This window comes from Myotis daubentonii, chromosome 7 (genome assembly GCF_963259705.1).
Source record: "Myotis daubentonii chromosome 7, mMyoDau2.1, whole genome shotgun sequence".
Classification (NCBI taxonomy): domain Eukaryota; kingdom Metazoa; phylum Chordata; class Mammalia; order Chiroptera; family Vespertilionidae; genus Myotis; species Myotis daubentonii.
Window position 1 is genome coordinate 75354229 of NC_081846.1, and position 15616 is coordinate 75369844.

Here is a 15616-nt window from a genome sequence, read left to right on the forward strand (position 1 = left end):
CATTATCCCCGACATAAGAAAAGAATAAGCTTCAGCAACCAAAGCTGAGAACTGAAAAGTGCCTTGGTACCTGTACAAGGACGTGTTTCTAGAACCTGCTGGGGGCAGCTGTCTTGGTTTTCAAAAGACTGAATTATAAATGTCCTTGACCTAGATTGGCGGCCCATGGTCTCGAAGCTTCTTCCATCGATGCAGGTTAACTCACACGCGCTCCACTCCGACCAGCCCGTGAGATGACAGTCTCCTGGATGGGTGTGCAGTACAGAGCGGGGGCAACAGCATGGAAACTGGCACTTGACAGCATTTACATGGACAGGGTTCACGGGAGATTGTTGGTGGTGCAGTGATAGGGGTGAGTTCCGTAGGCCAGACATTCTACTTTGACGAATTTTTTAATTAGAACAAACTCAGAATGATGAAGTAATTGACGGTTTAGTCTATTTTAGAAAGATAGTGCCAAAACTAGATTGGCATTGCTTTGCTTCAAATCATAATGATATCTAGAGAACACTACACATCTGCTAGTGATACAACTTTTTTAAAAAGGGAGATGTAGAGGTTAAAGTAACTAAGTTTTCAAAGAGCAGCATAGCATTATAAAATTGAGGTTCACCGAAACCATAAAAAGATAATAAGCTGGTTATTAAAGTGGAATATCTTTGGGCCTAAAGAATGTCACATACACACACATTTATGTGTATTTACATTTATGTGTATATGTGTACAAAAGCATATGTTTACATGCATGCACATGTATTTTACATGTCATACTATGAGGATATATTAAGCCACCTTAAACTTATGCCATATATCCTAAGTTATTAGAATTAAAATAAATTCATACATTTTATGCAACTAATAATGCCCTTCATGGTTACATAGAACGTGACTGTGTGAAGAATGCTTTCATAGACATGTAGCCTTATTTGTCCCCACCATGCCATCCCCCTGAGGTTCATCTACTCATGGATTCAGTCAATAGTTTTGGAATAATGGCAATGTGCTGTCAGGTCAGGTATTGTTAACACATTTTCTAGATGGAGCAACCATTGCTTAAAGGGTGAGACCATATGTCCCGGGGAAAACACTAGGGAAGTGATAGAGACAAGATTCCAACTTAGCTCTTAAATTTCCAAGTCCAGGTTTTTTCCCCTCTTGCCTCCATTGCCAGCATATTCCAAAAGTTATAACCAAAATTAAAAATTAACTAAAGTTAATAAAAACCTTCAGTTTTGACTAGATAGAGCTTCTTCAGGAAAAACAAAACAAAACAAAACAAAAACACCTAATAGAAAATAAATAAGGTCATCATGGAGGGCACTCCCCATTGTCTGAGGCTGCATACCTGGGCAGGGCACGGAACACAGCTGCTGCAGGGTGCCATCCTGCCAGGGCACTTCTTTACACTGGGCATCGTCCACACGTACAGCGGAGCTAGCGACCGAGCCACTGTGGACCACACAGGAGAGGCTGCGGATCTGGACTCCCTCCCCACAGTCTCCACCCTGGGAGAGGAAAGGATACTGTCAGGATCACCCAAATAATCAGTAGCTCAGTTTTGGCTCATTCTACCTCTTGCTAAAAGAAAACAAACAACAACAAAAAGGTAAACCCTAGAGTTCTCTTTCAATTCTTGACAAAGCATCACTAAACAATTCTTTGAGAGCTAATAGAGAAGTTGAAGAAGAAATGCAAATTTATGCCGTGGAATTTCTGTTCTCAGAATATGACCATTCATCCTGGAACTCAGCTAGAATGGACTGAAAAAGAAACACCATTCATACTTTGTCTAGGTGTATGGGATAAAATGGCCTAGACTCTATAACCACCCCCACCCCCAGGAGAGCATGTGGAGCCAGGGGCCATAAATTCCTCTCACACGTTTTCTCTTGCTGGCAACTCAGAACTTGCTCATATGGATTAGGTTGGGGTTTCCCATGCAACAGTGATTTTCTCTATTGCCATGAGTTGTTTTCCCAGCATGCCTTCTGTGATGAATAATGTCCTTTGAATATATTTACAAAGCCCACTCTGATTATTCCTGGCAATTAGAAAAAAATTACATGGTCTCACAGGATGAGAAGCTTAGAATTGAGAGGCTCTTAGTGGGCGTCTGGCCCACGCATCTGCCTGATGAAAGGTTTCCGACTAGAACACCTGTCAGGTACTCCTGAGAGGAGCGGTCTTTCCCCGGCCCTAGTCAGGTGCTCATACTTCAAACAGAATTCCATTGGATATTTTGATAACTTAGGTGATAGCTCTCTCTTTGCACCAATAGCTTGAAAAACCAAGCCTAAGGCCAACTTTTCTGCTAAGGAGCTGAAATCCCAGGAGGGCAAGAGTGGGGCTAAAATAAGTGAAGCAAGAAGGGAAGGAAAGTGAGTATGAGGAACTGTGACCATGCTGGCCTCCCTTCCAAAGTCAGCACAGCTGCTTTCTTGGTCGCCTACATCCTCTTTCAGACAGGCCATGTGGTGTCACCATGCCTCAGTACCACCCATGGTGGGTGAGAGAGGAAGAAGGCAAAGGCATTTAAATGCCAGCTCCTCCTCGGATCCTCTTCTCATCTATCAGCTTTCATTCTAGGGAGTATTCACTGATCTGTGCTGCTCAGTTTGACAGAAGAGCTAGAGCCTTTCTGACCACTGCTGGTATGGTTGAGGGGGGACAAGAAGAGAGCCAGAGGGAGGGGAAGAAAGGGGGTGTAAGAAGGCACTGCGGGAGAGTGCTGGAGCCCTGCACACTCCCATAGTCATGAATGACATGCTGTATAATCCATTATTAGGGAGCAGCATGGTAACTACTCTGCACTGGGCAACTGGATTTCACCTCCTTATCCCTTCTCCACTGCAGGGCTCAGAAACTACATTGCCCAGGCCTTGGAGCTACTGTGGCTCTTGCAGTGTCAGGAGCAAGAAAGGTCAAGGTGGTCAGCCAAAGCAGTCAGGACAGTGTTCTGGATGTGCAACAGGTTATCTGGGGCTGATGGGCCTGTGGATCCCCGCCTAGGTCAAGGCACAGTCCGTGTCAAGGCAGGTGGTAAGTAGACCACTGGAGGTATAGGAGGGTGCACGGTGTCTGCCAAGACACATTCTTCATATAAGAAAGTTAGGGTTCAGCCCTGTCTGGTTTGGCTCAGTGTATAGAGCGTAGGCCTGTGGACTCAAGGGTCCCGGGTTCGATTCTGGTCAAGGGCACATGCCCGGGTTGCAGGTTCGGTCCCCAGTAGGGGGCATGCAGGAGGCAGCCAATCAATGATTCGCCCTCATCATTGATGTTTCTATCTCTCTCTTCCTCTCTGAAATCAATAAAAATAAAGAAATTTAGGGTTCAAAGGCATATTGGCAAAGAAGAAAAGGTGCCACTTGGAGGAGGTCCAAATTGTAGGAACTTAAAGCCTAAAAAACCTGCACAGGCACATTACCTGGGACCATCACCGTCCCTTCTAGCGCTGTTTTAACAAGAGTTATGTAAGACAGCAATCCCCACACTTGATCCATCAATGCCTCATAATTGCTCTAACCTAATTTCTACATCTGATATGAAATTGTCAAAAGTGCACTCTAATTTTTAACCCAAGTGCGTTTTTTGGAAGATAACTGGAGGTTCAAAATCAATTCATGGTAGATTCAGTCAAAGCAAATGCTGTAGAAAATGTCTACTCCCTACAGCAGGAAATCACTAGTGTGAGTTACATTTCACTGGGGGGAGTATTCTCCCTGTCACTTGCTATTCTACAGGAGGGATCTAAGAGTCGTCTGAGGTGTGTGTTGCTGTAGAGCAACAGACTTTGCGGACGTGGAGAGGAGTCTGAGACCCCGCAGCAGGTATGAAAGTTGAAGATCCTGCACCTGGAACCTCAGTAAGAGAAGACGCAAATGCTTTGCATTTTGTTTGACATTCCAGGAGATGGAGTATAAGGAAATGGCAGGAAACAAGTCCACATAAGGAGTCAATTTAAAAACGAAGACAAACTATAATATGTTCCTCGGATGTATCCATACTTAAGCTTAATCTCTCATACCTTTGACAACAACAGCCACAGAAGGAAGATAAATCAGCATCAGAATGACCATTTTCCCTCATGAAGCAGGCGTCAGCTCGCTCTCATCATGAAGCAGGCATGAGCTCGCTCTCAGCCCTGAGCCTGGCTTCTCAGAGCAAGATGATCATCTGCGAGGATTCTCTCATTAACTCTCCACTGTCCAGATCACTAATGGACTCTGTATGCTCTTAATTGGCATCACCAGATGTGGTTAGGCAGATGGTGTTAATAATCATAATTATAGTTTTAATCAAGACTATAATAGCAACTGTAATAGCAATTACAATTCATGAGGTCTTCTCTTTGCCAAGTACTATGCTAAGCACTGCATATGAATTGTCTAATACCTTCCAAAAATCTCCAGCAAAACTTGTATTATTTCTACTGCCATGATACAGATTTAAAAATAGGGGCTTGTAGCCCTGGCAGGTGTGACTCAGCGGTTAGAGTGTTGGCTCAAAAACCGAAGGGTCAAAGGTTCAATTCTCAGTTAAGGGTAGGTACCTAGGTTGCAGGTTCAATGCCTGCCTGGTCAGGGCTTGAACAGGAGGCAACCTATTGATCTGTCTCTCTCACATCAATGTTTTTATCTCTCTCTCTCTCTCTCTCTCTCTCTCTCTCTCTCTCTCTTCTCTCTTCTCTTCTCTTCTCTTCTCTTCTCTTCTCTTCTCTTCTCTTCTCTTCTCTTCTCTTCTCTTCTCTTCTCTTCTCTTCTCTTCTCTTCTCTTCTCTCTCTCTCTCTCTCTCTCTCTCTCTCTCTCTCTCTCTCTCTCTCCCTCTCTCTCCCCCCTCCTTCCCTCCCATCCACTCTATCTAAAAAAAAAGCAATGGAAAGAAAATGTCCTCAGGTGAGGATTAAAAAAAAAACAGAGGTTTGGAGAGTTTAGACACTTTGCAAAAACTGCAAAGCTGGGAACTGGTAGAACATTGACTGAAATTAGGGTGCTAGACTCCAGAGTCTGAGCTCCTAGAACAGATTGGCCAACCTATGCCTGGATGTATGCTATCAGTTAAAGAACTTGGAAAGAAAGAGTTACAAAAACACTTATAGAAAATAAAGCCTTAGGATAAACACTTCTGTTTGCTGATCTCTTTCCATATGAGATAAGGGCAACACTGGCGCATCAACAGTGCCCTGTGCAAGGTTTGATACTGCTTGATGGCCATCAGCCACTTCAGTACCATCACCACCTTCAGTGAATGAGCAGGTTCTATACCTACATTTGGCAGGTTAGGCTATGATAGGACAAGAAGCAGCAAAAGTGCAATTGAGAGAGATATGTGTGTTTTTTTTTCCTTTGTGGCAAAGGCCCACTGTATTTTGATCAGTAATTCCAAAACTTCAGCTTACCTAAGGCAACTCACTGAAAAGATAATTGTGTTTTCTAACTCAGAGAATTCACCATTAGGCTTCAGGAAAAGCAGAAATTCAATCTGAATGCAGGACAAAGTAGAGGCAAGTATCATGATCCCCTTTCTCCCTTTGCCCCTGCTTTTCTCTGTGTTACCTTCCTTAGTCTTTCTCACTTCTGAGAAACTCTATCTACAGATAAGAATTCCTAAATACAGCATCCTTGAAAGCTTCAATTCCATTCCTCACTCTTAGGGAAGAATGCCGATTGGCCCCCTTGGATAAGATGCCAGAGCAATTAACCACAGACTTGTTTCCTGCAAGCTTTGCCTAGATAGGGTCTAACTCCAAATTTCCTCCTAACTGAGCATGCCAATTAGTGGGAATAGCCTCCCCTAGACATCTGTGGAGCTCTGAGGTTTCTGGACACAGCTGCTCTTACGGTCTCCAGGGCCTCCAAGTCTGGGTATTGCCAACCGATGCTATCACCCCACTTCTCTCACCAGCACTGCTGCAGAGAATGTTCACAGCACACCACTCTTGCCCCAGCTTTTCTGACAAAAGCTCCGTAGCAAACAACAAAATTAGAGATTGCATTTGGCATTTCCCCAAAATGTTTCTATGGGACAAGATGAAGCACTTGTCTAGTAGAAAGAAAGGAAAGGAAAGGCTGAGAAGATAACAGGGAAAGTACAGGAGAACTGGTAAGGTCTAGTAACAGTTGTGTGCCTGGTAAGACAGTGAGCATGGAATTTCAGTCCTCTCTTGCTCTCTCACTTCCTCCGTTTCTTTTGTCTCCCTGTCCCTGCAATGGGCTCTTGCATTCTTTGAGTTGATTTTCTCTGTGAACATTTAGTGAAATTATAAAGAGAAACATTCCTTTCATTCTCTTAATTGTGATTCCAAGCATTATTTTAAAATTGCTCAAGTAGTTTAGGGAAGAAGGTTTCAGATTATCGGACAACGTATTCATATTTAAAATCATTAGGCTAGTACTGAATTACTTAGCATGGTTACCTTTTTTTTTCTGAAAAAAGGAGACTAAACAAATGTACCACACATTTTTTTCCCTCTGGGACTTATTATAATACATGGGCATTTAACTTGTGCAAGATGATAATGCTGCAAGACAATGCCATCTGACAGGGACAGCAGACATCTTTATGAGAATACTCCGCAGATTGCTTAATGCTTAATGGAAATTATTGTTACCTAATTATAATGAGCTTTGGAATAGGAACTGGAGGATAAACTAGTAAAGAAAGAAAACAGGAAAATCAATGTGCTTTTTCTTACACAGGAAGCTAGAGAGAAAATGCAGTGGAGGATCTTTGCTGATCCAGCAAAAGCATGTGATATATTATGATGTTTCTAGACATTTATATTTCAGGCCAATAAAAAAGCAATCACTGAGGAAAATGTAGTAACCTTGGTTTGTGTAATAATGTTAAAATATAACTTTCATACACTTTTGGTTTTCTGCCCACATGCAAGATTTTGTCTAAGCCTACATGTGCCTCTTTAAGAAATACAGTCTACAGCCAGCTGTGCTATTTCCATAGCACCAGGGTTTTGCCTAATTAAATAATAATACGTCCAACAAGCCAGGAAAATAACAGAGAATTCTTGAGGATGCCAAGGAGATTGACAGTCCTGTGACCCGGCCCATTATCATCAGCGCCTAATGAATGGCTCTGCATTTTCCTGGCAGTATCACTCTGCTGGAGGTTAAGCCCTTCATTGTATTTTTCCATGTTCTCCATCGCATAGAATACATTGTGCCTGGCCCCTGCTGCTGGGAAATGTATTCCACCAGCACACAGGTTTGAGCAGAGCATTCTCTGTAGCAGACCTACCTCCAATTTACATGCAGACCAGTTGCTGAGGACCCAGCTGTAGCAGGGCGTCACGGGGCAGGCTTTCTGCTGGGTGAGCTCTGGGGGGCACGGCCGTCCTTCCCCTTGGCTTGGCAGCATGATAAATCGAGTCCGGCTCATTCGACCTAAAATGTTAAGGAAGATGTCAACTTTTCAGGTGGAATTTGGCTTAGAAAGGGAACTGAAGGACAGGATGTTGCCTTACATACATTAAGTCTTCATTGAAATACACCAAACTCTGTCACGTCCAGCTTTCAGTTTTTCTGCCATTTTAATTTAAGTTCCTACGGAGACACAGGTTATCTGCGTAATGCTTAGGGTCTAAAATTCTGTGACTTCTACTCCCTCATTGTTCCCAATTACAAACTCTGTATTGTTTCCAAATAGATTGATCCTGTAAACATGGGCAGAATGCTAATTCATTCAACAAATATTTATTTGTAGTAGCATCCTGCTGTGTGCTAGGGATACAGTAATGAAATACAGGAGGACCTTCAGCCCTCAGAGAACTTATATTTAGGCCAGGATTACTAATATTAAAAATAGAGACAGTTACATCTTCGTTATCTGTTAGGTTTTAAATTATCAAGTAAGGTAAAAGTTGCACATCAATCTGAATCACCCTGGAAAATTCCTTAGGAAGGTGCTATCCCAGTGGCCCAATAGTTTTTCTCAATTCATTCAACATGGCTAATTTTCTTAGAGTTTAAAACCAGTGTTTTCTTGTGTGTGTGTGTGTGTGTGTGTGTGTGTGTGTGTGTGTGTTTCACTGAGCACAGGGTAAAGTTGTTGCTTTATGTGAAGGAGCCATGATATTTAAAAAACATGTTCAAATTTCGGTATTCTATTTCATAATTTAAAAATTGGTTAATAAGTGTAACTGAGGAAAGAGCTCCCATGTCAACTTATGCCCACTCCTAGGCATTAGGTCATAAGCTCTTTAGTTGGAATTGTGAATGGAATTTAAGTGCCTATCTCTCTCTCTTTCTCTCACTCACTCTTATTCTTCTTTTACTACTGAGGTACTATGTGTATATAGTGTCATTACCATTATATCTGTGACTATAATGCCCTTCCATTCTTGTTATAAAATTATGTTTTTGTGACAAAATATTCAAGAACAAACCAAGGGTTCTATTAGAGAACATTATAGGGATGCAGCCCATTCTGGGATGGAATCAGAAAACATTTCCTTGAGCACTTGAACTTCAAGCAGAAACTTCAAGTAGTGCAAGCCAATACGATATACAGAGTGTCCTATGCAGAAGAAAGAACATGTGAGGAGGTCATGAGATGAAAAGCAGTAGAATATGTTTGAAGACCTGACCGAAGCCAATGTGGCTGGAACACAGAGTCAGAGAAAGAACAGGTTGAGACAATAGCTGGTAAAGCTATTATAAGGGGGGGTATTTTAGTCAAGTCCAAAAAAGTCTGCATTTGTATCTTAACACATTTCGTACCGCATAGAAATCTCTAAGACATACACCAGGGACCACACATTTTTGGGCAAACTGCACGTTATTTAAATCATTATAACTAGAGATCATAATGCACTTTAGGTGTTGTTTTTTAATAATTATAACATTTTTATTTACAAAAACAATTAAACAATTAAACAAAGTTCCTAGTACTTCTTTTAATGTATGATACTGCATAAAACATTTTCTAAAAGCGCCAGGAACTTGAAGACGAAGACTATTCGAATGACCAAAATATAATGTAACTACAATGCTTTATGGGTTCAGGCAATTATATAGTTTTTCGTAGATTAACCTGCACGGTTTCCACCAATGAGATCGCTTCATTCGATGTGGACAAGACAGTGTGTTGACATCTAAGGTCCTTAACAGATGGCACGCGAAACACGAGAAAGCTCGTGAGAGGTACGAAAGTTATTAACACCTTTCGTATTGGTGGAAAACGTGCAGGTCAATCTACGAAAAACTATATAATTGCACGAACCCATAAAGCATTGCAGTTACATTGTATTTTGGTCATTCCAATAGTCTTTGTCTTCAAGTTCCTGGCGCTTTTAGAAATGCGCTCTCTCAGAAAAAGGAAGGAAACCAACGAAACTGATACACTTCCTTTCGTGTAGTTCCATTGTAAGGAAAACGATGAAATGGACAAAAAAAGTAGTGCTGCACCTTATAAACTGTGGACTTTTCAATTCATTTAGAGTATACAACGTCCTCAATCCACAAGCAAAAATGAAGTATAACCAGTTTCTGCTATCGGTGGTGAGAGACTGGTTAACGGATGACAATAATGAAGGCTTTCCAGAACCAGAGACAAATCTGTCCAGCCCTTCCCCTGGGGGTGCGAGAGCACCTCGTAAAGATCCACCCAAAAGGTTGTCAGGTGATATGAAGCAGCATGAACCTATGTGTATTCCAGCGAGTGGAAAGCAAAAATTTCCTACGAGAGCCTGCAGAGTTTGTGCCGCCCATGGAAAAAGGAGAGAATCTAGATACTTATGTAAATTTTGTTTGGTCCCTCTTCATAGAGGAAAATGTTTTACGCAGTACCATACGTTAAAAAGTACTAGGAACTTTAATTGTTTAATTGTTTTTGTAAATATGTTATAATTATTGAAAAACAACACCTAAAGTGCATTATGATGATTTAAATAACGTGCAGTTTGCCCAAAAATGTACGGCCCCTGGTGTATGTCTTAGAGATTTCTATGCAGTACGAAATGTGTTAAGAGAACTGAAAAGCTAGTGAAGACTATACTTCTACACCTGTAGAATTCAGGTGTTGGGTAAGATTTCAGGCCCTGGGTAGGAACAATTCTCACATGCTCTCAGGTTCATAGATAAGCAAGCATTGCAGTATTATTCACACTTTTAGTGGACTAGGCATTTTACTGGCCTCTGGAACATTATCATAGATTTGGTTATAAACTAACTAGAGGCCCGGTGCACAAAAATTTGTGCACTCAGGTGGGTCCCTCAGCCCACCCTGTGCCCTCTCGCAATCTGGGGCCCCTTGGGGGCCCCTTCCCCTGGCTGCTGGCACCAGTTTTCCTCCGGTGCCCGGAACCCAGGCCTTCGCTCTTCGCTGGGAGGGGCCCACACGGTGGGCGAGGGGCTTAGCTCTTTTAAAAATACTTCTGAATGTTTGGTAAATAACCCTGTAGGAATCTACTTTCTGAAACATGCTGGTTGTTAAGGGATGATTTGGGTAATCAAAAAAATATATGTTAAAATCCTAATCCCCAGAACCTCAGAATGTACATGTATATGGAGAGAAGATCTTTAAAGAGGGGATTACATTAAATTGTGGCAGTTCCAGTGGGACCCTTAGCCCATCTCACTGAAGTCCTTATAAGAAGAGGAATGTTGGGGTCCAGCCCCAGCAGGTCCAGGGGTTCCCAAAGAAGGAATGACACAGAGGCAGCATTCAGGTTATCATCATAGCCAGGTTCTCTTTTTATTGTCCTGTTACATCTATATTTATACTATTTGATCCTATAAACATGCCTCTATAAGCTTTTTTTTTTTTTTTTTTGCATCGGGTCCATTTATTGGGGGGTCAGTCAAAGGGGGAGCTGGCTAGGGTGGGGTAGGGCAGCAGCTTGTCTGGCCCCCGAGAAACCCAACTTAAGTCCAGAGCCTCGAGGGCTTAGAAGCCAAAGTCTTCCTCCACCTTTATCTGCACGGGGGCCAGCTCCGGAGTCAACGGGACTCCTGCCCAGTGCCCTTCCTATGGCACTCGCCACCTCTTCCAACTGCTGGGCCCCTCGCCAGGGGCCGGGCTGCTGGCTTCTGTGGGCGCTGGCGTCCTCCTGGGCGGGGACAGCCCCTCTTTCTCTGGAGGCTCGTTCTCAGCGTTGCCTGGGTTGGGGGCGTCTCTGCCCTGGCTGCCCTCGTCCTCCAGTAAGATGGTGAACTGGCTGGCCCGGTAGTTGTCACCGTAGGAGTCCAGCACCTTCATGAGGAACCTCCGCTCCTGCTGGAGTCTCCGTGTTATCCTCTGTATCTGATGGAGCCTGTTCAGGACCCGCTCCTTCGCCTGCTCAATCTCCCTGCAGCGCCAATCCAGCGCCTGGTACTTCCTGCTATTGAGTTCCTGTTGGCGCCGCCCTTGCTGGCCTCAGGCTGCCTTCTCCTCTTCGTCTAGCTCCTGGAGGCTGGAGCTGCCCAGACCCCCAGACAGAAACTCCACTTCGGTCTCAAGCTCGCTCTCCAGGATGTGACCACCTTCAGCGGAGGCAGCGCCAGCTCCCAGCCGGGAGGTGCTGAGAACTCCTCAAAGCCCACAGCTGCCATGGACCCTTCTCTCTGCTCCAGCTCCATTTCTCCCTGGCTCCCAACGCAGAACTTCCAACCTTGCAAGCCTCTAGTTTAAAGTGGCTTGCGAAACTACAGCCCATCCGATTTCACAGCCAGGCACCCAGGCCCTGGCCGCTAAGCCTCCTGGGAGTTGTAGTTCTCTATTTCCGGCTTGCCTCCCTCGCCCCACCCCCACCCCAGTCCCAACTGAAAGGCCCTGCTGGCTGGTCTAACCCTGTGGCCAGGCATCTGAGTCACCTCAGGTCTTTATTCCTGTCCCGACACCACGCCATCTGACCATGGAGACTCTCCTCTTGCAAGGCCCCTGGGTCTCCTTCTGGGTCTCCTCAGCCCAGGTACTGGATCGCGTGCCCCAGCAGCGATACAGCCCTGGTGCCTGGGTCTCCTTCTGGGGCCTGGCTGTATCGCCCCCGGATGGGATGGCGTGCCCCAGCTGCGATGCAGCCCCAGGCCCTGGGTCTCCTCAGCCTGGGCACCGGATTGCGTGCCCCAGCAGCAAAAACAGCCCCGGCGCCTGGGTCTCCTTCTGGGTCTCCTCAGCCCAGGCACTGGATTGCGTACCACAGCTGCAACTCAGCCCCGGGCCCTGGGTCTCCTTCTGGGGCCTGGCTGCGTCGCCCCTGGGGTCCAGATGGTGTCCCCAGGCAGCTATGCAGCCTGGCCTCTGGCCCCGCCTCTGGGTGTTCTCCCATCACTGGTGATCAGTGATCTGAGAAGCCAGGCAGACATCCGCCTCTTCCCTGCCCCACCCAGCTTCTCCCATTACTGGCCCAGGGCTGGCAAAGGCGGCCAGGTTCTCTTATCACAGAAGCCGGCAAAGGAGGCCTGGCTTCTCCAAGCAAAGGCAGCTCAGTTCTCTGGCTCTTGGCTGCCGCCTGGGTTTCCGATTGCAGTCAGAGGCAGGCAGCTTCTTCCCTCCTTCCCCTTTCGCCTCCCAGCATTGTGCCTATGTTGGCAGTTAACTGCCAATCCTGGTTGGCAGTTAATTTGCATATAGCCCTGATTAGCCAATGAAAAGGGTATCGTCGTACGCCAATTACCATTTTTCTCTTTTATTAGATAGGATGACCCTTGAAGAAAACCAGGAAGTTCTAACCACTGAATTCTAAATTCCTTGGTGTTTGGGCTTCTGTCCCTAACATGGTGTTTCATATATAAAGAGCGCTAATTATATTTTTGTTTAATTCATATATTCATAAATTATCTCCATATTATCTGGTATCAGCAAATGCGTGATAATATAATAATACCAATACAATTATTGAGTATTTGTAAACTAATTCTAAACGCTTTATAGACACTGATTCATTTAATAATCATAACAACCTTAGACGAAAATTCTATTATATTCCCATATTATAGATGAGAAAACTTAGGCACAGACAGTGTAAGTAACTTGTCTAAGGTCAAAAAATGAGTAAATTGCAGAACAGAATCAAATTCAGAAGCTTTTGATACGGAGTTTGATGTATTATTAGACATGATGCTAGGGAGACACAGGTAAGACAGCTAATACAGCAAGGATAGAACCAAAAAAGATGTAAAAGAAACTTTGGAGATGATAAAATTGTGTCAAAGATAAAATGGGTTTGGTGAACAATAGAATCCATCCATTCCACATTCTTGGGCACTGAGTGGAGCATATCTATTTGTTCTTCCCAGCATCACTCCAATCAAATCATATAGGTCGGACATCACCTCATTCATGTGACATGTTATCCCTGCTTGATAAACACGTTTTGCTCAAGATTTTATATTAATTCATGCTTATACACTCTTTGGTATTAACCTTTATGCTTATGTTCTTAACCTAAATACCCATTACCTTAATGTCATTATAATTGTATTTTGTTCTACGTCCACCTTTGTAAGAATAATGATGATGTAGTGTTTCCTTTATCATAGCTAAAGAGGCTCTATTTCATTATAACCAAATAACTTCAAGCTTGTTCTTGATTTGATGTCATGTGGATGGCCATTATTTTAGAACTATTTTATTTATTCCCATTAAAGTGACAGATATTTTCTCCTGGACATAGGGGTGGAGGGAACTTGCCTAATGGATCTGATAGTAAAAGAATAATGCTGTTATTTTTTGAAGTAAGGTACTCTTAAAATCATTTGTTGGCTGATAGATCTATGAAAAGATGTCCAACCTTACTAGCAATTAGGGAAATGCAAATCAAAACCAAAATGAGATACCACCTCACACCTGTTAGAGTGGATATTATCAACAAGACAAGCAATAACAACTGTTGGAGAGGTTGTGGAAAAAAGGAAACCCTCATTCACTGCTAGAGGGAGTATAGGCTGGTACAGCACTATGGAAAGCAGTCTGGAGATTCCTCAAAAAATTAAGAATAAAGCTACCATATGACCCAGCAATCCCTCTCCTGGGTATATACCTGAAAAACTCAAAATCATTCATTCACAAAGATGTATGAACCCCTATTTCATTGCAGCATTATTCACGGTGGCCAAGACATGGCAACAACCAAAGTGTCCTGTGATTGAGAGTTAGATAAAGAGGTGGCACAGATACACACAGTGGAACACTACTCAGCCGTAAGAAAGGATGAAATACTGCCATTTGCAACAACATGGATGGACCTTAAGAATACATTGGCCCTTGACTTACGAGTGTCCCGACTAACGAGTTTTTTGAGATACCAGCTGTCTCTCGGCCAATTTTTTGCATTGAGTTGCTAGAGTAATTTGACTTAACGAGCTCCTTAACGAGCTCAGTCTCAGAACGAATTAAACTAGTAAGTCAAGGCCCCACTGTATTATGTTGAGTAAAATCAGTCAGTCAGAAAGAGCTAAGAACCATATGATTTCACTCATACATGGGATATGAAACTGAAACTCGTGAACACAAACAGCCATGTGGTGGTTGCCAGAGGGAAGGGGGTAGGGGTGGTGGGGGTCCTAATATATGGTGATGGGGAAGATTTGACTTTGGGTGGTGGGCACATGGTACAATGTACAGATCTTGTAACATAGAAACCCACACCTAAAACCTATATGATCAATATCACCCCAATAAATTCAATTGAAAAAATAAATTAAAAAAATAAAACCATATTTAAAGAACAGCCAAATTATTTTTCTACCTTTTACTATCCAATCACAAAGATAAAATTTTCAAACAATGCTAATTACTTCCAAGGACATATATTTTAAACCAAAAAGCATATAACAATCCTAAATTTTGAAGTATGTTATATTTAATTATCTAATATTAAAGGTCAGTGAAAATTTGCTAATAAAAGAGCAAGAGTCTAATAGGCAACTCCTGGCCCTGATGCTTCTGCGGGGTACTTGATGGCTTTTGACAGGTTCCTTTTTCTTTTTACATCGGGGATATTTGGTTGTATAAATTAAATAATTGGAGAAAGTGCCCCTCAAATTAGATACTCTTTCACAAGTCCCGAAGTTGTAAATATAAATGTGTCTACATGGACAGTATAACAAGGAGGCCTGCCATCTCCAATGCCAGTGGTCAAATACTACATGGGATTCCAAACATCCGAGTGGATGAATATTCGACCGAACTGTCTCTCAGCAAGGCTGTTCTAAAAGGGGCCGCTGATAGCAGGGATTGTTCTGGTGACAGTAAGTTCTAATGTGAGTGGGGAAACAGTGGAAGTTGTTGCCAAATTAAACATATTGTAAAATGTGATATAATATAGAATATTATAGAAAGAGAATGTTAAAATTAGTTGATGTGTGGTGAAAAGAAACCAGGACTTGGCATCAAAATTCTCTATTTGGAAGCAGTTCTCTCAAATTAACAACTAGGAAATGATGTGACTGCATGAAAGTACTTTAACACTCTGAGCGTAAATTCTCTCTTCTGTAAAATAAAATTAAATATACAGAAACTCCTTATTATCTGAGGATAATTCATGCTGGGGAAAATGCCACTTAAAAGTGAATCTATTTAAAATGGGAATTAAATTATTTTAAATAAATAATAAAAGGTCTAAATGGGCCATTTTCTGGAACTAAAGAGTTTGCAAGTGGGTTTATTTGATCTAATATA

The 15616-nt window shown here is 43.0% G+C and overlaps 1 protein-coding gene across 1 annotated transcript in view; it reads right to left on the reverse strand.

Moving 5' to 3' along the window:
• THSD7B (thrombospondin type 1 domain containing 7B) overlaps positions 1 to 15616 on the reverse strand; it is a 747617-nt gene that overhangs the window by 20761 nt on the left and 711240 nt on the right. Inside the window, exons 20-22 of the mRNA XM_059702510.1 lie at positions 7253 to 7398; positions 1346 to 1505; positions 71 to 244 (exon numbers count right to left, since the gene is read on the reverse strand). Of these exons, the coding sequence (XP_059558493.1) occupies positions 71 to 244; positions 1346 to 1505; positions 7253 to 7398 (480 nt within the window). The remainder of the gene's footprint in view (positions 1 to 70; positions 245 to 1345; positions 1506 to 7252; positions 7399 to 15616) is intronic.